At 34.9% G+C, this 23,176-nt stretch overlaps 2 protein-coding genes across 2 annotated transcripts in view; one reads left to right on the top strand and one right to left on the bottom strand.

The window, feature by feature from the left end:
* LOC118740187 overlaps nucleotides 1–23,176 on the top strand; it is a 43,492-nt gene that overhangs the window by 5,035 nt on the left and 15,281 nt on the right. The window lies entirely within an intron of this gene.
* LOC118739379 (venom protease-like) lies at nucleotides 2,158–22,351 on the bottom strand. The gene is made up of 2 exons (XM_036470656.1): nucleotides 21,681–22,351; nucleotides 2,158–3,567 (listed from the first exon to the last, which is right to left on the bottom strand). The coding sequence occupies exons 1-2, from the start codon at nucleotides 22,208–22,210 to the stop codon at nucleotides 2,796–2,798; spliced, it is 1,302 nt and encodes a 433-aa protein (XP_036326549.1). The 5' UTR covers nucleotides 22,211–22,351; the 3' UTR covers nucleotides 2,158–2,795.

Below are 23,176 nucleotides of genomic sequence, written 5' to 3'. Positions count from 1 at the left end.
CATAAATATATGTATGTACATGTGTATGCTCATTGTCAGTTTAATTTCTATTTTTTATAAAGCTCCTTTCATGAAAACTGAGAAAATTAGGAATACAATTCTCAAAGAGAGCATGGATCCAGTTTTAATTGCAAATATTTTCATGAGAGCTGCCCCAAATAGAAATAAAAGCATTATTATTGGTTTTAATTCTCATCTAAATAACGAATACCGTTGAAAATATTTCAGTTGAAACGGCCCTAATTTTCACCACTTTCATTTATTTAAGATACAAAAATATTGAAAAAATCTAGTCTATTGGAACCACCCTAATGTTGACGTATTTTGCCACCACTTGATTTTCATTGAATTTTTACATCACGAGTAAAAAAAGATACATATATGTATATTAGGGATGTTAATTTTTTTGATTTTCGGGACATCGTTCATACAATCCCGGGATCTAGGGATTAGTCCCAGAATTTACATGCAGAAATTTCATCAATATAGTTTGAGAAGCTGTCCTACCATATAGTAAATAATAAATAATAAATAAATGGGTTTGGACTCTACTTTATTATTTAAGTTGAAAAATATTTCATTAGTAAAATAACAAAAGACAGCAATTAAATTTATACGCATTTACTATAGCGTTTACATATCTGATAAAGTAACTTAAGGCATGTCGAAAAAAGCTCGATGCAAAAAACCGTCTTTAAAAGAGTCATAACTCAAAATAATACGTTTGTCAGAAAATGCGAAAAACTATTTCTTAGCACATGGTAATCATATGGGCGAGGGCGAATTTACCTTAGTTTTTTTTTAACAAATTATAACAAAAATTTTCTCCAGATTTTGCTGAAAGGTAAATAAAAGCTCTCCGTACATTTTTAACGAATAATCTCGAAAATGCCAAATTTTGAGTTGTATTGTGTGGCTGAAAGGAGTTTATTACACTAGTGGCAAAAATAAAAGAACGCCTTATTTCAACCAGTTTAGTCTATATTTCATTTCTGTATTTAATATTTAAATTTTTTTTATAAAAGTCTACCTCATTTTATATATAATTAACTGCATTTAAATACGCATTTCAAAATTTGTACAAAAATTATAAAAACGCAAAAAAATTGTCAAAATTTCAAATTTTTACTCAGCATTTTTAGAAGAATTTGAGGAACGCAGTTTTATAACCCATTAAATTAAAGTACGATAAAATGCAAGTTTCATGCAGTTAAAAAATACCGTTAAACGATGCTGGGCATTTTCTTCCACATAAAAAATTGTCAAACATACTTTGTTGGCAGAAAATGTGTGACACCGCCAGCTAAAGAAATTATAAACAAGTAATTTTTAGCAAAAAAAAACCGACTTAAAAAATATATATATATATCTATATATTTCATGATCCAATGATCGGATCTAAACCAAATTAGTATGGGACCATCTCTGAGACACTACCTTTCCGCAAAAAGAATTATTGAAATCGGTTGACGTGGTGCAAAGTTATGCGGTAACATACATAAAAAAAAAAAAAAAATATTCCGACGAACTGATAACCTCCTCCTTTTTTGGAAGTCGGTTAAAAATCAACGTTACTTTTAGTCACTTGCAACTTACACTTTATCCTCCTGTAATTTAATGGGCTATACCTATAAAATTACGTACCTAAAATTTTTCTAAAAATTCTGAGTAAACAGATTGAAACAGTTTGAAACAAAAAAAATTTCAAAACACACCAAGCAATCAATATACTCACGACACTATGGGCCAAATATAGTAAAACTGCGTTTTTAGTTTTAGAATTTTTTTATTAGAACTTTGTAATTTCAACGATATGATAAATTCTAAAAAATTATTTAAAAAATTCAGTGTTATGTAGAATAAAAATTGGTACCAACTGAAAGAGAAACTTCTTTAGGATTTAAAAAAATTAAAATTTTTTGGGTTCACCACGGACGAACAGGTATTGAAATGCCCGTTTAATCAATTTTATTTTTTTAAGCTAATAAAGTTAGAAGGACTATATTCGAGGACGTTATCGAGTTTATATTAGTTCTTAACATATAATTTTTTCAAAATAAATATTGCAAAATTTAAAGGATATTCAAGGATAAAATTCTTAAGGACATTTTCAATACCTTATGCACCAAAAAATTTTATCTGTTCTTTCTATTAAATAAACAAAAGAAATATAGCGAAAACTTGTCAACATAAAGCATTATATTATTGCCACCATTGCAAATTACAAATCCCGAAAATCCCGGAATTTTTGGAAAATATGTAATCCCGGGATGCAAACAGAATCCAAAAGAAAAAAAGCACACCTAATTTATAGTTGCCTTTTCTTAGCATGCCACAAATCATTATTGGCGCGTCGATATTTCACTGCAATTAACAGCGGCATTTTAGGAAAGCCAGTACCCAGTATAAAATTTTTTTATCTCTAACGTATTAATCATAGTTTTTAATAACCAACTAACTTGACTCTCTCTCTCTCTCTCAATCATTGCCAACGATTATTATTACTTTATTATATTAATTCTCGCTACATACATGTTTATTTAATTTAGTGCTGCACATTTCATATAAAAAATGCAAAATTTTATTTAAGAAAAAAATACAAAATAATCCACTTCAGTGTATTTATGCTCTTGCTTGGTTTGGATAAACCAAATTAAAAACTTGCAGGATCATATTTACGTATGTATTTCGCAACCCCCTACTTAAAAAAAGAAAACGATCCGATTAAAATATTTCACATCATTCAGTTCTACTAACATCTTCAACCCTCCAAACCTTCTTCCGTCAACTACCCATCAATCGTCTTCATCGCAGAAGCAGCCATCATTCGAGTTCTCCATTATCCAGTCCAAGTACTTCGTAACGCGCGTATAAACGCCCGGATAGTTGGGTCTAGCGCAACCATTGCCCCACGATACTATACCAATCTGTTCGAAACGCTTATCATCGGGGCGCATGCGCACCAGCGGCCCACCCGAATCGCCTTGGCAGGAGTCACGCTCACCCACGCCCGGATAGCCGGCGCACATCATATTCTTAGTAATCATCTTTTGTGTGTAATTCGTTTGCGCTACACAGTGTTCATTATCCAACACTGGAACTTCTACCTCCTGCAGCAAACAAGACGGTTTGCCATCCTCCTTCAGCGTACCCCAACCGGTCGCCATGCCTTTGGTGCCAATGAACAGATCATTGCGTTCAAAAGCGCGTGGCAAGCAGATTGGTCGTATGAAACTTGTGATGGGCACACGATCATTGAGGCGCAACAAAGCGATATCATTATCGAAATTGGAGAAGCTGAATTTCTGACTGAAGGCGCGTAACACAAAACGTGTTTCGGGTCGTTCCTTGTCATTGCAGCGATCGTGTTCACCAAATGTTACTTTTATCATGAACCACATGAAACCTTTGACGCAATGCGCAGCGGTGAGTACGTAGCGATCGTTGATCAGCGTGCCGCCACAGTAGAAGCGATTGAAGTAGCTGAGCCGTGCCATCCATGGGTATTCGCTGACGCCGGCTGTCTGGCCGCCCACGATACGCGATTCATCGTTGCGCTCGCCGCATCTGAAAGAAGAGAGTAGAGAGAAATGAACGAGATTAAAAAATTGAGCTGCTGAAAATTTAAATGAATCGTTGCAGATATAAAAACTAGCTAAAGCTACATATTAGTAATTTATAAAGAACAATTTATCCCAAAGAGCTCCTGAGGCTAACAAATTAGCCAAATATGAAGCTTAAAGTAAAAGAAGTAATTTTTTCTATTAGGGGTGTTTTCACAATATCCGCCTACCTTCTGGTGGAGGTATAAATTTATAGGCTTCTCTCGGACAGTTTCAAGACGTATACCTTCTCAGAAAGTCTGTCTTGCTGTAATATAATCATAACGGCCTGTACCCAGTGTTCTTTTTGGGACCCCAATTGGGTTCAGTTTTGAAAGACTGCAGCTCATATCCTCTCAGCTCCCAGTTTGTCCTTCTACAAGGCTAATCGGGGGTGCATATTTGGTATCTCTGGATTATAGATTAGACTCTGGTCCAATCATCTCGGTATCACCTCTGATAAAAGGCTGAGTTGGAACAAAATTATTTGTAAAGCCGCTTGCGGGCTAGTAGAGACGATGAGACCATAAAGTGACCATGATCGTCTGCCCGATTGTTGCTTCCATCTCCATAGGTTGCCCTTGCTCTCGGTCACAGGATCAATGAGAAACTTTTCAGCAGCAGCTCCAGAGTCGCTGTTGAAATGGACTCCGCTTAATATTTTTGTTCAAAAAGTAATTTTTTGTTCAAAAAGTAATTTTTATTTTGTCTTTTTAGACAGCTAAGTATACAGCGGAGCTCCGCTCTGTAAATATGATCACATCCAAGCTGGTCAAAGAGTGTTTTGACTCTCTTCAACCACCAAACCAAACTCACCAAACCACTGCGGTATCCCAGGGATGCCAACTCATTTTATCTCTCTCACCGATGACCACCGCGAAATTTCCCGAGTTTCGATGAAATTCCCCGTACTGTCATGTAACCTCTTTTTAAATTACAACATTTCATTAATCTATTGGAAAATATTAAAAAAATAAAAAGACGTTGTAATTTTTGTCTATGGAAACTTTTATTTCATACATAATTACTTTACAGCAGTCACAAGGGCGTGTCCCACCAGTCACAAATTTAAATATTTTTTAATATTTCTATGAAGATTACATAAACCTAGTATCTATTGAAAAAGAAAGCGCATAATCGATATTTTACAACGCAAAAACATCTTTATTGAAAATTACGTGTTTTGGCTAAAATTCGTATTCGACTGCACAATGATAAAATAGAGTTATTTTCAATATTCCACCAGTCAAATTCATTCAAATGATAGTTCCATAGAAATAAGAAATCGTTTGGTATTTTTTTAACTTCGTTTAATTTATTTTATTGTTTTTTAATTTTATTTTCAATTCTTATTTAAATGTAATGTTCTTTTATTTTTTAGATTTTGTTTTAAAAATAATGTTTTTTTTTATTTAATAAAATTTTAAGTACTATTTTCTTCCTATTTTGACTTATTTTTTTTCCTTTTCCAATCTAAATTTTAGATTTTATTATTAAAAAATAATATTTTTTTTTGTATCTCAAGTTTTAAAAATATTTTATTTGTCTTTACTTTATTTTCATTTTATATATTTATTTTTTAAAATTAATTTTGTTTTATGTATTAGTTTTTATTGTTTTAAAAAGAAAAAGGTATATATTTTTCAATTTAATTTAATAAAAAAAAAAATGCTAAAAGGCGAACAGCATAACGCTAATACCTCCTCGTTAGCAGATCTTTCAATTAGCTTTAGACAGTAAAGAACTTTCAATACAGTTGCCAGTATTGACAATTGTCTTACGAAAGACTGTGGTGAGTTGAAAGACAGTTGCTTGAATTGCCCAGTTAGTATAGAAAGATTGAAAGAGCTTTGCCCGCGTGCAAGCTGATGCCCACCACCACTCTTTACCAATTCCACTGAGAAGTTATAAAATATTCCGACCAACTGTCGACTAGAGTTATTGAAGATGAAAATTTCCCTAATAATTGCATAGTATCTCCAGCTATGAACATTTTCTCTAGATGCTTAATTAAAAATTTCTCTCAATTTCTACAAATCTTAAGTGAACAATAAAAATTCATTTAATAGCACATAAATAACCGATTAAAGAATGTAAAAAAAATTAAATAATTACCGAAAAGCACTTGTTCTACAAAATTATGTGACTAATAATGCATGTACTTATGTGCGCGGCACGCATCAAAAACAAACCCGACAAGTGTCATATTTATGCCCACAAAGGCATTTATACGCGCACTTAAGTGTGAAATCGGCGGCTAAACCTTGCCAGAGGCCAAAAGCCAGAGTAGCTGACGCGTGCTGCTATATGTTTGTAGCCTACATTTGAACATGATTTTACAGCAACTACATATCTATGGTATACAGCCATTACATAAGGGTGGTCCGGAAATGTATGTGAACAAGTAAAGTCGGAATTTTTATTCTCTCACCCCCTAGGATTGTTCTATACCGAAAAAATATACACCTATTTTTATTTTGAAATCAAAACATATTTAGAGGTCGCCCAAAGTTTTCCTTGTATATTATATGGGAAAAAAACAACTAGATTTTCCCGATCGAAAAATATAGATTTTCGAGATTTCTATACCATTTCTGCGGAAAGTTGTTTTTTTCCCCCATATAAAATACATGGAAATCTACTTTACTTTTTTTTGGACCATCCTACATAATACATACATATGTATAACTACTTATAGTACGAGTATATTAAAACAAAGAGTGTGTTTTATATGCATATTTTCGTTAACAACACTTGAGAGATTTTTCAGAATAGGCAGAAAGTGAATTTAAAGTAGTTAAGTTATTCGTGGTTTTCATTACCGTGCATGGAGTTAGTCGATTTTGTAGATAGGAAAGGTTTTTACCGCCGCTTTGTTATTATTGCTGCTGGCATTTTAACTGAAACTACATCGCGTCTTGCTACAAACAAGCCAATTAGCGCCCCTTGATTATGTGTACATATCAGGCCCGGCTTGGGGGTTCTGGGTTTAAACCCCCCCTGTTGGAGGAAAATATGAATACAAATTTCCATCATTTAGTTTAAGATAATAATGCCAAAAAAATATTTTAAGATCTCAAGTATTTAAGATCTCTTTTCAGACATAGTAGTCGAGAGTTCTAGCTTTAATTTAAGCCAGGAACCTTTTCGAGGGCTTATATTCAATATTCTCTATCTGCACTGTCATCGGTGATATTAATGCTGACCTTGTATAATGCTTGACAGAAGAATTTACTATTAAATTGCAATGCGGGGTAATCACCCTACGAATTACGTAATTCGCAATACAAAAATTTGAGAGCGAATTACCTCATTTGTAGGTAATTCAGACCGAATTACCATGCGAATGACGAACGAAACGGCGCTTTCTCCAATATTTATCGGAAATATATCGAAATTTGACAACCAAAACAAAATAATAAAAAACAAACACGAATTATTGCGAATTATTGCTAAGAACAATTAGTAGAGCTGCGAAACGAATTATGAATGTGTCGTGGAAACAGAGTAATTCACGAATTACTTTGCGAATTACTTAAAGAGTGAGTTACGAATCGTGGAATTGTAATTGTCGTATAGGTCCCAGATCGGTGCTAACATCACAAAGTAGTTTTTGTGAATATTGTAGTTAGAGGGTATTAAGTATAAGACCTCGTTTTGTTTCTTTGCTAGAGCTTCTAAAATATTGCAAAAAATGCCATTTTTTACACTTTGACTTCGTTTTTTCAAAATCTAGAGCTGATGGAAGCTTTATGTCAATGATTCGTAATCAGCACAAACGATTTATCAAAAACAGCTTTAACATATGTACCTAAATAAAAGCCCCCTAAAAAGAAATCCTGCGGCCGGCCCTGGTACATATGTATGTAGTACATATGTATTATGTACGTATCGTACCTTCACAATTGATTTTATTTATTTATTTGCAGCTTCTGACTTCAGCTGAGCCAGTATAGCGCGCTGCTTGCTAGTTCTGCAGTTCTTACACTTTCTTTGCTTTGCATAAATTAATAACAATTTAACGAGTTTGAGAACTTTTCGAAACAGGTTTAAAATTTAAAGTGATCTTATGGCTTAGCTTCTCAAACGAAAACTACAGATAAATGGAATTATAAAAGAGCAGCAAAATCGAGCACTCTTAAGCATTTTGTTAAATGGAAAAAAGTCTGGTGATAAACATTTGACCTTTGTTTAGTTTTGACGTAGAATACGTCTTACGTTTCGATACGGAGGCTATGCTGAAATGTTGAAGTTGTAATTTTTAGAGCTTCACGAAAACGCTTACTGCACGAGAAGTAATGAGCAGATTTCAAAGAAAAGAGTGGCGTTTCAAAGATAAAATTCCACACCTATCGACAGATTAATTTTTTTAAGTAACCAATTCGGTTTCTGTCGTCAAAATAACGGTAAACATTGGCTTATTTTGGGGTCAAGTTTGCTCCTTTAAAGTGCTCCAGCAGCTTATGATTTGCAGATATAACTTTAATTTTCGGGATATAGATTCTTTGGAGCAATGGAAATATTATCATGTACAGATCTTATATAAACTGAACAAATATTGAACATTTTAAGACAAAAACTTGATGAAAAAATTGGATTTTTTTTTTTTTATTACCAAAATGCTCGAAAACCACTCGGACGATTTTGTTTCGGTTTTCTTTAGTCTAAAATTCAAGAGTTTTCCTTTCGTTTGGTATATGATAAGTATTGGTTGATATCTTCTAAGTATGTTTATTTGATTCAAATATATTGGTATAAATGATTTCCCATACAAAATCACTTCGTCATCGTTCTGCAAACACGTGCATGCGTTGGAAGTGAGGGAAGGAGACAAAAAGTATGTATGTGTGCGTAAGTACATATTCCGGCTTTTGGTAAACAGATGGCGCAATATTTACAACATAGTCGTAGCATACATACATACGTACATATGTTGATTAGAATTAATGTGGATCTGTTTCTATTTTTTAGTAATCTATGTATGTCTATACATATTATATATGTACATATATGTATGAACCCATGTATGCATAATTAATTAATTAATTAATCCCAACGGCTTTTTACCCTCCATTCCCGCCCAACCGACACAAGGGGCGCAGTCCGCATGACGTACGGGTCCTTTTTTTTTATTTTTTAGTTTTTTGGTGCCGAGTAGTGGAAACAGGAGCTTGTTAAGTGTCGAGATCTAAAACTATTCAGCTACAGAATCAAATTCATCAGCTGATTGGATATGCTAAGATAGTATTTCAATTATTGAGAGTAGAAATAATAGTTTTCTTTATAGTAAAAATCGAGTCCGATACGTCAAACGTGCTAGAATTACAGTTAAAATCTTGACATAAACCACGGAATGATTCGTTTAGTTCAAAATTAGTTTTGCATGGCGTTAAAAATAGAGGTCGAAAGTGTCTTGACACTCGAGAAGGAACATTAAAATTTACCTCAGCCAGGAGGGCCGGGCTATTAATCAAGCCTGTCATTAATTTTACGATAAATATTATACCCAGCATTTCTCTACGACTTGCGAGTGTAGGCAAATTTATGAGCTTTAGATGACTTGTGTAAGGGGGGAGATTGTAATCTGAATCCCAGTTAAAATTACGCAATCCAAAAAGCAAGAATTGTTTTTGAATTGATTCAATCCTTTCTGAATGAACTTGGTAGCGGGGATTCCAAACAATAGATCCGTATTCTAGTATAGGTCTAACTAAACTGGTACGCGAAAACTTTTTGAAGTGAAACAACACTTAGAAAAAGACCAATCCAAGAATAAAAGTAAAGGTGAGTACGTACATAGATAAAGAAAAGGATAAAGGCAAAGGTAAAAATAAAAACAAAAACAAAGTTGCGTAAAGATAAAGGCAAAAATGAAGACCAAGGTAAATTTAAACACTTTACTTATATAAGGGCAAAGGTGAAGGGGAATATGTATATGAACAATATGATAAACATAAAAATAAAAACAAAGATAAATATAAAGAAAATGATGAGAATGAGGATACCGATAAAAGTATAGATGAAGATAGGGGAAGAAAGATTAAAATAATGGTAGTTGTAGAGAAAATAATATAGATAGACGCATAGAGACTCAATCTGGGAACTATTTCGGCATTTTAGAGATTTTCGGGATCCTCGGGACTTATATATATATACTTTATCGATTTTGTTATCGATATTGTTACTAATTTTGCTATCGAAATTTTCGGTACTTACCGATATCATGATCGATATTGTCATCGATTTTGCTATGGATATTATTATCGATTTTGCTATCGATTTTGTGATCGACTTTGTTATCAATATATTTATCGGTTTTGTTACCGATGCTTTTATCGATTTTGCTATCGATATTGTTATCGCTTTTGTTTTTTTGGTATCGATATTTTTTTCTTAGTTGACTTGGATATGCTCTTAACCATACCACGTATTCTACGTTTAAATTTACCGGCTGTATATCCGATACAGCCTGCAGACCAAGACGAAGGCGCTGGACTGTTCCTTTTTTCATTGATTTTGAATTTATATAAAATATGCATAGGAAAACGTGTTTATGCCCATTTAAGAAGGTACATTGTGTGAGAAGTAAAGAAATACATATCTTCCATGATACTGTAAAACGTTCTATGTCAATTTTTACTTCAGGCGCTTAAATGATCTGTCACCTGTTTCTGATCGCTTCTGTTGATCGTTCATCTCAGGGAAACGGAGACAGTTTTGTAATTATTTTATGAGCTGTAACGATCTGCAGATGCATTTCAATGCAGCTAACATACCATCTAAAGGCAAAGAGTACTAATTGACACAGACCGTTTTGCAGAGTCACCGACGATATGTACATACGTTCAATGGCTTGGCTTGGTTTTCACATGACAAAATGTAAGCAACAGACAGCTGAGTAAATTTTAAATTTTATTTATGCATTTTTGTTTTCATTGTTCACATTTTTTTGTGTTTAAATGAGAATATTTCTTTTGTCTGTTTTTAAAGTACATATATGTAAATTTTGGAGTAAATTTTTATTCAATCAGAACTTTAAAAATAATTTTAACAAAAATACTTAGATTTTTGCGTTGCAAATACAAATCAATAAGTACGTTTTTTACAAAAGTTTTTTATTAAGCAGTATTTAAAAAAAAAACACTAACTTCAGCATCCTAGTATTTAGGAAAGCAGGTTAAAGCTTCTCTTAACCATCGGGACCAGAAAAATCTTTTACTTTGATTGCGTTCGTATACCTAAATAAAACCGTGATGATCACCGCCTTAATAACGTTTTTAAATTTGTATACATTTTGTCGCGGAACCGCGTAAAAGCTCGCTCTGACCCTCATTGCTCCAAATTCATAAAAAATTTGCGCACATATAACATCTAAATCAGTTACGACCAAAACATATCCCACGGTATGCGCTTTTTAAAGTTGCCCAAAGTTTATTTATACCTGGACTTAGAGGTAAAGCTTTATCTGGTCGTCGCTGTGCGCCCCCTGCATAGAAATATTTGAAAGCCTTCTCACGCGAAGGCGAGACAGATTTAGGGCATATGTATATTTCATAACACTTTCATATACTGAGTTTACCACAGTGATGCTCAAAACAGCGCCCGCTCTCTGTAGATTTTATATACACACGGGCGGAGTAAAAGCTCTCTCTTAGCATCACTGGTTTACCAGCAGTGAGCGGACCTCTACCACATTGCGGTAGATCTGCCACTTTTTTGAGAATCTACCACATCTACCACACAAGGTCTGAAATCTACCACATATTCGCGTTTTTGAGTAGTTTTATTTTTGCTCGACATAATTTTCTTAGTTTTAAGAGCAAAAATTGCTCAACATTAAACACTAACAACAAAGCCGAATGGGAGGATTAAATAAAGTGTAAAATAGTAAATTTTCTCAATGATGAATTTTTCGAAAGTAAACGTGGTTTTATTGTGTTAAATTGCAAAATATGTGATTTATAAAAAGAATTAATAGCGAAAATGTTAAAAAACGGCGAGATTTGTGAAAGTATTAGCACATTTTAGTGCATCTAAAGTTTCGAAAGCGTTGTTTACTTTTACTTGAGAATTGTCAAAATCGGCAAATACAAAGTAGCCGTTTCTGGAACGTGCCACATTTGTTCGGTACATCGTGATGTGATGTGAAAGCTGGCAGCACTCCGCAGGGTTGCAGAAATCTTTCAAAATATGTTCCAAAAAATCTTGATATGGAAGGAACTGCTTTACACTGTCAAGGAAAAAAAATTGCCAAAACTCAACGCAATTTTTAGCAATTTCAATCTTGCACTTTATTGTACTAAAATCAATTTTTTTAGATTCTAATTAAAAGGTTTGTAATTTAGGTGAAACCTTACAGAATTTTTTTAATTGTGTTGTTTGGCAACATCGATGTTTTTTTTCAAAATTTGAGAATTTGGCTATTTAGCCTTTCTCTCTGTAAATTTTCGCTTGGGAATAAATTTTATTAAATAAAAAATATTTATAACAATATAGAGTTTAGTTTTTTTCTATTTTTAACTTGAATATAATAAATTATAATGCTTTTTTCCCTTCAAGGGTTCGATATCAAAAAATACTTATGTATAAATGAGGTACAATTTTACAGTCTTTTATATATTATCAAGATTTTTCCTGACTTAAATATGAATTAATTTGAATATATCAAGTTATGTATAACGCTTTTGTCCCTTCAAGGGCTCAATAATATAAATTAATATAATATAATGGAAAATGCTTGAGAGAATGAAATTGCTTCATTTTAGCTTTTTACGCGCAAAATAAGTGTGGAGTTGCCATTTGCAAAAACATCGATGTTGAGAAAAAAACTAGGGACGGAAAATAATCATAAATTTTTTAAACCTTAACCAAAAAAATCAAAAAGTTGTAATCGTCGTAAAACAATTTTAACTAATTTACAATGATTTTTATTTTTCCAGTTTAATCAATAGACTAAAAAAAAAATTATATATGATTTTTATTTTTTCGCTCAAGGAAATTATCGTTATTAGATTTTTATTTTTCGACCAAAAATAATGATTACTTTATGATTTTTATTTTTTCGCTCAAAGATAATAATTATTATTGAGTTTTATTTTTGCACTTACGAATAAGTAATGATCATTCGAAAAACTCAAAAGCTATACCAGCGTGATTTCCGATGTAGCCTTTTCAGAGGTAGCGGCGCCCTTAATAAAAGGAATAAGTCCCAAAATTTTCTGGTCAAAATTTCCGAATGTTGTGTCTTTGTGGCCTATTAAATTTTATAAATAATCATTTTATTTAAGTGGAGCCAAAATATAAAAATCATAAAATAATCATTGTTTGTGAGCGAAAAAATAAAAATCAAATGATAATTATTTCCATTGAGCGAAAAAATAAGACTCAATCATAAATATTATTTTTGAGCGAAAAAATAAAAATCATAAAATAATAATTAAATGCTGATTTAAATTATTTTACTCATAATGATTACCGTCCCTGAAAAAAAACGTCCATGTCGGCAGCTCATATTAAACATCGATGCATCTATGTTTCCATCGATGTTTCTCCAGCTCTAGTACAAAGCGATATGCTTAATGAAACGTTCAATTGTATGTATATGATATTAAAATGCTTGCAAACGGCAGAAAAAAAATCATGGCTGACGAATTGAGAGAATGAATTTACCTTGTAATGTTTTTATCATGGATGAAAATATTCAATTTTTCTTTTATTTGAGACTGAAAGTGACAAAATTGAAAACATTTTTGTTATGTTAGCAAACTTCAAAAATGTTCAGGCTGCTTCTCAGCGGTTTTATCTTTAATTTTTGTATCATGGTAGGTACCATGGTGAAATTATACCAGGTGTAGTAATAAAACAGCTTTCGCGCTTTATTTTCATAGTTTTCTTGACATTCACCTATCTTATAGAAATTTTTTCAAGTGAATTTTCAAATCAGCTAGTGTAAAATATTTTTTCTCGCTACCTGGTATAATTTCGCCATGGGTATGTACTTAATTTTCCATATTTTTACGGGTACTACTACATAAAAGTAAAAACAAAGATAAATATAAAGAAAAAGATGCGGATGAGGATACCGATAAAAGTAAAGATAACGATAGAAGAAGAAAGATTAAAATAAAGGTAGTTGTAGGGAAGCGGATATAGATAGAGACACAGAGACTCAATCTGGGAACTATTTTGGGATTTTAGAAATTTTCGGCATTCTCGGGACTCATCGATATAATAATAGATATTTTTATCGGTTTTGTTATCGATTATTTATCAGTTTTGTTATTGATTATTTATCGATTTGGTTATCGGTTTTGTTATTGATATTTTTATCGATTTTTGTTATCGATTATTTATCGATTTTGCTATTGACTTTTTATCGATTTTTTTATAGATATCTTTATCGATTTTGTTATCAATATTTTTATCAATTTTTTATCGATTTTCTTCGAGTTTGTTTCGACTATTGATCGATTTTGTTATCGATTATTCATCGATTTTGTTATCGATTATTTATCGACTTTGTTATCGGTTTTGTCATCGATAGTTTAATCGATTTTGTTATTGACTTTTTAATAGATTTGGTTATTGATATTTTTTACCGATTTTGTTGTCGATATTTTTGTCGATTTTCTAGTTGATTTTGTTATCAATATTATTGTCGATTTTGCTATCGAATTTTTCATCGATTTTGTTATCGATATTTTTATCGGTTTTGTTATCGATATTTTGTTTGATGTTACTGTCGATTTTGTTATAAGTTGCTTAATTCTGATTTAAGAGTGTACCGCAGGAGGAAATAGGCGCCCCTACTTGCTTCTTATCTGGGGATAACATATTAAGGGTGCCTTTCCAACGCCAGTTCATCAGCAACGCAGTTTCCCGCGATTTCACTGTGATACGGCACCAAAGCTAGGCTTACTAAGAAGAAACCCGAAGCGATTGATAGAGAGGTCAGACATTCCTTTACCGATTTCGAGTGCACCATCACACCCTTTGGCAGTGAGTCGACCACTTCTTTGATGACAGCTATTTCCACCTTAAAGACACTGCAGGAGTTCGGAAGCCTGAACATAGTACTGGTGAAGAGTTTCCGGCAGAAGAAACCTCCGCCAACCCTGTCTCCAAGTTTTGATCCGTCCGTGAAGAAGTTTACCACTCCCTTCTTCGAGTAACCCCGCCCTACCTAGTCTCTTGAGAGAATAACGAGAAACGAGGACGAAGTCAAAGCGCTCCAGAACTCCAGAGTGTTACCACCCCTGAGCCTAATAGCAGTTCGTGCTGGGACAATTCTGTCTGTAATATCCGCAGGCGCTGTGTTCAACATGACGTGAAGCGCCAGTGTAGGTGTGTGTGGTTCCTAATGCTCTACTAATTCCGATTGGGAGATCCGCTGTAAACGCTCGTTGTTTTACAAGTTTAGCCTTTTCTAGTGAGTTCCACCAGACAAGGGCTTAAATCTGGTTTTATAGAGCTAATGAATTATTTTAGGGGAGAGACCTCGTATTTTATATATAGCTCCCCTACAGCAGTGCAAGGCAACCGGCGCTTTTTTTACCCTTTCGTCAATGTAAGGCTTCCACGATAGCTTACTATCCAGGATCAAGCCTAAGTACTTGACTCATAATCAAGAATAAAATACTCAAAATATGTACATATGTACATAAATCACGTCAAAAAGAGCTAAATGTGAGAGCAACAACAAAAACAGTAAATTAAACTACAAATTCAATTGCTTACGCGATACTCCAACAGATTGAAAATATTCATAAATCGAAGTAAGCGCTGCAATCGATTATGGTTAAAAGAATTGAAACTAGAAGACGCTGCGTCAGCAAAAAAAACCACAATAATGAGTCTCTTGTATTGTTAAAACATTCAAGCATAAATAAAAACGCTAAAGCGACATGCGTGCGTTGCAAGTAACTTTGGTGACGTGTTGTCAATAAAAGAAAGAATATGGCACAGCCTGGAGGCATCTAGTATGTACATACATACATATGTATGTAACATGCAACTTGTAACATAAAGCGTGTCCGTCGCTTTAAGTGCCACTTACGCAACATTGCACAATGTACTCGGAATGCACCCCGCGGCTATTTGTGCAGAAAAAGTACAAAGCTTCACTTATTGTTGCTAACAGCGGAGACTACATATTTGCTTAGCCGATTGTCATTCTAATGCAATTGTATGCGCTTTTTCTTCGGCGCCGACGAGCACAAGTAGGAAGTAGAAATTTAGCTCAGCATGGCGAACGTGAGTTGGAAAAATTAGTTTTTATCTCGGCACATGTTGTGTAAATATTGTACAGCACATAAATTGCTCTTTTTAGCTGGTAAACATAGCACAGCCAAGAAAAATGCAACTGTGCAACGGTGAAACTGCTAAAACCTAAAGAATTTCAGGAAGTATTTCTATAGTATGCTATAAATTCTTTAGTTGTTTACGCATGTCATAAAATAAGAGCCAAGATGTTACAGAAATGTCCAGGAACATCGTTCATTTGATGGCTTTAGCCAGCTGGCGTAGTAAAGTGTAGGGCCGTGTGCGCTACCACTAGGGTTGCCAACATTTTCTAAGAAATTTATAGTACTTTTTCAAAAAAATCTGAGAAACTATAGTACACTTCAAATATGTATAGTATTTTTTTTTAAGAAAAATTAAAAATTCCTTTTAAGTGTACATATTTTTTCTTTTTTATACATTTCCTCTATAACAAATATATTTCTTTGATAGCTTTATCGCTATCAATATTTAAATTAATATAAATCAAAAGTTAATTTTTTATTAGTGAGATATTCGTTTTATTTCTCTCATCTCACCATTTCAAAATCTTAACAGAAAAAACTCTTTCTGTGAATGCCGAAGTTGCAGGAATAGAGAGCATAAGCGAAATAATTTTAAGTAAATTTGGTAAATCTTTCTAAGTATTTTTAGAAAAGTTGCCATTTTATATCTGTGGACCCTTTGTTTTACAGTATATTTATTTTAATATTGATATTTCGGTATAAATGTCATTCATTTTAAAACATTTCTTTCTTACAAATGACTGAATTATATATATATTTATAATTGAAGAAATATAGTATTTTTGCATACTATATTTTTTCCAACAGTATATAGTACGCAGACGCAAAATAAATTAAATAGTACAATATTATATGTTATAGTACGGTTGGCAACCCTTGCTACCACCCATCCGGTAGGGCCAGAAAATTGTGAAAAATATTTTTTCTATTATCTATCGTTCGTGTGCAGAGAATAATAAACCTAGTATGACTGGAATTCTTATATGTATGTACATAGAAGAGCATCGGGCGTTCGAAGGTGATGCAACCTATCAAGTTACAGTTAAGACCATTATGTTTTATGGTATCCACGTCTGGTGGAATGCAGTGGAGATACTACACTAGTCAGAAAGCTAGAGCGTGTGCAACGGGCTACTCTCATTGGAATCAGGGGCACCTTGGCCCTTAATGTCTTGTTTAAAATAGCGCCTGCCTACAGCGCAGGTAGGCCGGCTTTAGTAAGGGTTTCAGTCAGGTTTAGGGGAACCACTTCTTTAACTGACTAGGGATCTAATTTAACACTGTAATATTCTTTCGACTTCCTCCCTGATGACACGGATCACTGCGTGTCTAGTCCGGCGCCAATTAATGAGCAAGATTAGACGGAGGCAGTGGTAAGAAATAGGCATTGGGAAACTTTTGACACGGATGTGTCAAATATTGACGGAAAAGGCGATGTAGAGGTTTTTTCCAGAGAACTCCATATAAACCTAAAATTTGGGTTTCCAGATTCATTTAGTGTTTTCTAAGCAGAGGTTGCTGCTATTAAGGAAGCAGTCGAATGGTTCCTGTTCAGACAATCAGAGCCCTGGATATGCTTACGGTGCCCTCGAAACTAGTAGGGGAGACTGGTAGCGAAATACTTATTTGTATGTGTGCCAAACCATAGTGATATTGCAGTAAATTGTATGGCTGATGAGCGGGCCAGATGTGAGAAGTGAAGAATTGGAAGTCGTCTTGACTACTTGTGGACTTCTCGTGTGTTAACTGAGGCAGCGCAGAGCGATAACGAGGTAATGTGTTAATGTGTTAATGCCGGGACTTTTTAGCCCGAGGGTGGACCGGTTGGGATTTAGGGATTTCCATGGGCACTATATTCTAGTGGGTTTATTGTAAGGACAATGTCCGATTGGAAATCACGCAGTCAGGTTACTCATATTACGTCACACACACCGCGTCCCGATTGTCGCATCTGCATGAAGGACGACAACGTGGAATAATGCCAACACTTCCTCCTAGACTACCTTCCGTTTTTTGAACAGGGTTATAAGCAGCTGGGATCGCATTTTCTAACCAGCTCAGAGATTTCCCTGACTAACATCTTTGATCATTGCCAAAGTGCAACCACAATAATCTAAACTAATTTAACGTATCAACGGATGTCATTCTTCAACTTCAAAGTTCACTTTACTGACGCAACAGGTACAGGATATGTCGTCTTCTATTATCAATTGAGGGAAGTCGGAGATCCTTATAATATTTTCGGCAGTATATTGCCGATCTGCTATGGCTCTCGAGACAAAGTGGTGTTTCCAGAGCCTACTTGACTACTAAAAAAATTATAAGAAATTCGAAACCTTCAGAATATCGCGTTCTCTTAAGTCTACGAAACTTGCAGAGGTCCTCAAAAACACATAAACGAATCTGGCGAACACATTACATTAGTACTGTACCATATAAAAAAGGCCCAGTGGAAACAATAGCTAAAGTACTCACAGTGTTAGAATGCCAGGAAATATACTTCACTTAATGTAACCTAATTTTGCGACAATATTCTGCCTCAGCAAGGCAAGGCAGAGCAACTATTCAATATAAACTTCTTTACCAGTCTATTCTCCCATGCGCTAGATAGCGGAAACCCAGTCGAAGCAGGATAGCTCAAAATTTCAGTAATGCGATGGGAATAAATCTTGTTTATATTTATAATATTTTATATACATACAATCTATGTGTATGTATGTACATTAGAGTGGTCCTTGAATGTAGGAAGCAAATTTTCACTTTCCTAAGCCTCAACCCTACGTCGATGCTACTCAGTGGCGGATACAGGGGACGGGCGATCGACCTCCCCCCAGAGCTCGAAAAAGTAAAATTTCGGTTAAAATATGTGACCCCAAACTAGAAATTTCAAAACAGTCATGTCAGTCATTTCATACAAAGCATTTTCGATGGTTTTTTTGCGTGCCGAAAATGAGCAACACCTTTAACAAAAAAGTTTCCAAAAATTAATGATAATTCCGAGCGACTTTAAACTTGCACTTTGGACTGCATGCTCCAATATCGAAATTTTTACGAGAGATTGTTGAATTCTTTTTAAATTTTGCACAAAGATTAAAACTTGGATCATATGTTTTTTGTTAAAAAATATATACTTAATTTTTATAAACAAATAATTGAAATTCAAAAATATTAAGATAAGTGGTAAAATCTTGTCATTGTGTGAGTGTCGTAAAGTTATGATAAGCACTATATCGATGGCTGAGTGAAAGATCGACCTATCTCAGCAGCCAGTCCGAAAGCTCCCTATCTCAGGAAACTTCTCAAGAACGCCCTACTTCAGAATTTGATCGAAGAACGTCCTATTTCAGAATTTTATTGAAAAACTCCCTACCTCAGAATTCGGTTCAAAAACGGCCTAACCCAAACGAAAACACATTGAAAATATGCTGAGATATGACGTTTTTGAATCAAATTCTAAAATAGGGCGTTCTTCAACCAAATTCTGAGATAGGGTCTGGCTGCCGAGATATCGAGAAAAAACTGAAATCTGCCCTCTGTGCGACACGCCTTAACCGGCACCAAAATTTATATGTGATATTTGTGAACGTTGTATTGAGAGGGTGAGACTGAAAAAAATCGTTCATTCGATTTTAAGGACCACCCTAATGCACAAATGTAATTAAAAAATTCTTGGCAGACATCATTAAGAAACTGAACTGTGCAAGAAATAACTTCCTTTGAACAAACAAGTCGAATGTGTTTGCTTAACTAATAAATAAATAACTAAGTATATGTGCATATATTTGTATTGGCATTTGAAGTCGGGTATTGCCGTTCAGACGAGTGCTGAACAGTTATATTGCGTGTGCAACAGTACGCTGCACTCAAAGATGACAAAGATGACGAAGTTGTTTGCGCTTGCTGGCGGTGAGGATGATGATGACGATGATGAGGATAAGATCATGGTGATGACGATATAAAAATATGCAACACCATTGAATAAAATTGCAAATACACACAAATCCAGACTTCCTGTAAGCCAACACGCAATGCACACCGAAGAGCAGCATGACTTGCCACTTTAGTGGGGCTAAGGAGATAAGTCGATTTGTGGCATATATTAACAACGAGTATGTTCGCAAACATGTGCGCATAAATATTATCTAATACTTATAGGGTGATGCAGATCTTTGACAGCAATTATTTGTGATATGTCAATATTTTGTTCCAGACAATTGGTACCTACAGGCTATGGCAAACTTAGTCATGGAGCGATACTCAGTTGAACAACAAGTAAAAGTGACCCAAACGTTGATCCCGATTCTTCACAAAAAAAAATAAAAAATTAATTATCGTGAACGATGAGACACATTTTCACCTAAAAGGATACGCTAACTAGCAAAACTGTACCTGGTTGGTTGGTTGGTTTAAGTGGACTGTCACCCTTGTGACAAACCATTAGCAAGTTTGTCATTTTGATTCCACTACTCATGCAACAACCTACAATCATTTGGCGGCTTTAATAAATTTCAGTACGTCATACCGAGAAAGTCAGCTGCACTCTGAAATATTCTCCCGGAATGGTTTGCCAAGTTTCTTTGGCCTCATTCTTGCGAGGGCTGGACACTCGCACAGGAAGTGTTTGAGTGTCTCTCAGCAACTGCGATAGAACCTATTGAAGGGCAGTCCTATCCATTCGGCATGCACGCCAACGGACCAGTGCCCTGGGCACACTGCAGTAAATTTTTAAATATCTTTTTTTCTGATTCCTAAGATAGCTTTGGTTTTAAGTGGGTTGTAGGACACCCAAAACTGCCGGGTAATCCTGTCCTGTCCCCGCGTCGGACAGATTTAGTGCGGAGCCGAGTCTGAGAGTCTAGCTTTACCAGCAGTTTGTTCACGATCATGAGACGGTGATAGCACTCCTCCCTGTAGGGTGCATTTACGGCCCTGCTTTGGTACCTACCTAAATTCGGCGTGTATTACTCTATTCCTTAGCAGAGACACTGTCCAAGTCTGGACGCTGTAATCGATCCCTATTTCCATAAGTGTCTGATGAATGGAATCTACAATGACATTATTAAAGGCCCCCTCGATGACTACTGTAAATTGTTTATAATGAAGCGAACTCAATTCTACGTACCACTTCATGTAGGGCAGTCTCCGTTGACTTCCTTTTCAAGTATGCATGTTGAGAGTATGATAAATGGGACGTTTTGTCCTTAATGTGAAGATCCAATAGCCTCTCAAATGTCTTGAGTACAATGGACATTCGTGTTATTGGTCGGAAATACTTAGTATTCTCATTACCCCGTCTCCCTGCTTTAGGAATAAAAATTACTTTAATCTTCCTCCAGCTTAACGGAACGCAGTTCAGTATTAGCTACCCCCTAAATATTGCTTCTAGGACTGGAATTACCATCTCAGAAGCTTTCTGAAGCATGACTGGTAATATTCCATCCATAACCGGTGATTTAAAGAGTGGAAGCTGTAGCTACTGCAAGAAAAAACTATGCACAGACAAAGAGTCATTGTTTTGTGTAGTTTTTGGGCTGGCAGAGTCATTGGATCGTTCTTCTTCGAAAATGATGTCGGTAACGGCGTTACGGTGAACGGACGTTATGACGACTTGATAAACAACTTTTTATGGCCTGATTTACTGAGACAACAGGACGGTGCCTCTTGCCACACAATGGAACAATGGCCCTATTGCTAACATCTGCGGTCTTATTGAATCACTCTATACATGACTTCGTTTATTTATGTTAATAGACATACATACAAATGTACATACCTGCAATTGCACGTTGTCGTCGTTGTGTCATGCGCCGTCGCCTGTGCGTTGTTCCGATTAAAGATGCCAAACCAATTTCTGATGGATTTGAGTTTAGCGCTGGCAAGTGCGACAGGTTTGACAACGTCCACACGCTGTTGTCGTTGCTGTTGGTTTTGTTGCTGCTGCTGCTGTTGCTTCAGCTGATGGTGATGATGATGAGTTGCCGTTGCCGTTGCTGACACATGCACCTTTTTGTATGTTGATTGCGGCAAGTGTTGTGTGTAGGCATGATATTTTCCCGGAATTACGATGGATGAGACGACAGTGGGCGCGCCCGCTGTTACAACATCAGCGAATATTGATGCCTTGCCTTTTTTTGCTGTTATTGACTCCGCTCCCGTTGCTGCTGCTGTGTCTGTTGCTCCCTTTGTAGCATTTGTTGTCTTTGCTGCTGTTGTTGCTGCTTTTGTTGGCGTAACGCTCAACAGTACGCAGGAAATTATTATTAGAATAAATTGCAACTGACGTAAGTGGAACATTTTTAACATTTTGTTATGTGCAACATGCGATATTGCTGCAGTGAAAGAGGGAAACACACACGCACACACACACAAGCGGGCGCACTCACACACGCACGCACGCGCACGCAGTGGCACGTTAAGCTATTTATTAATGATTATGCAATTAGAAGTGTTTAGTTGAGTTTAAATGCACAAAATTTGTACTGTGTTGTTGTCAGTGCTGCTGCAGCAGCTGCTCTTGATAGCTGTGCTTGTTGCGAATAATGTTGCAATATTAATTGTTTGTTGTGGTTGTTGTTGCTGCGAATGTGACTTTATTAACAACTTCAGGTTCAAGTTTCTTTATATTTTATTAGATTTTTATTTTTATTTTTGTCTGTTGCTTTTATATTGCAATCAAAACGGTGCTCTTGATTGCACTACCGTTCTGCTTCTGTTGAATGCCACTAATTGTGGCAAGACATGCGATTAACTGTTAATTCGGATGCACTTCACGGCGCTCAGAGTGCTTTGTTCACGATGCAGTTGACTTCTTACTGATTCTGATTTATATAGTAAATAAAAAATTTTTTTAATCTTTAATTTTTTTATGCAACCTTTTCTTATGTATTCTTTTATTTATTTATTTTCGCAAGCGGGGTACGATCAAATTTCCGGTTTTAATATTTGATTTTAAATATGCTCGTAATCAAATTTTAATTTTATCCTCAAGTTGATGGCTGCAGAGACGAGACTTTAATCTTACGGTTCCTTAATTGCATTAACATTTACACGCCATAAAATATACATATTCACGAAAGTAGGGACCAAAAATAGTAAATTTGCATTTTTAGTTTTACTCTCTTACGTCAGGATATTTTATTTATATTAAAAACAATCAGTAAGTTGTAGAATAACAATATGGGTATCGAATACAAGAGAAAATTCTTAAAATTCAAGAACATAAAATTTTGCATAAGGACAAATGGGTATTGAAAATGTCCTTTTAAAATT

Source organism: Rhagoletis pomonella, unplaced genomic scaffold (assembly GCF_013731165.1).
Source record: "Rhagoletis pomonella isolate Grant_MI unplaced genomic scaffold, Rhpom_1.0 Rhpom_scaffold_00005, whole genome shotgun sequence".
NCBI classification, from domain to species: Eukaryota; Metazoa; Arthropoda; class Insecta; order Diptera; family Tephritidae; genus Rhagoletis; species Rhagoletis pomonella.
This window is presented reverse-complemented; position numbering and strand designations above follow the sequence as displayed.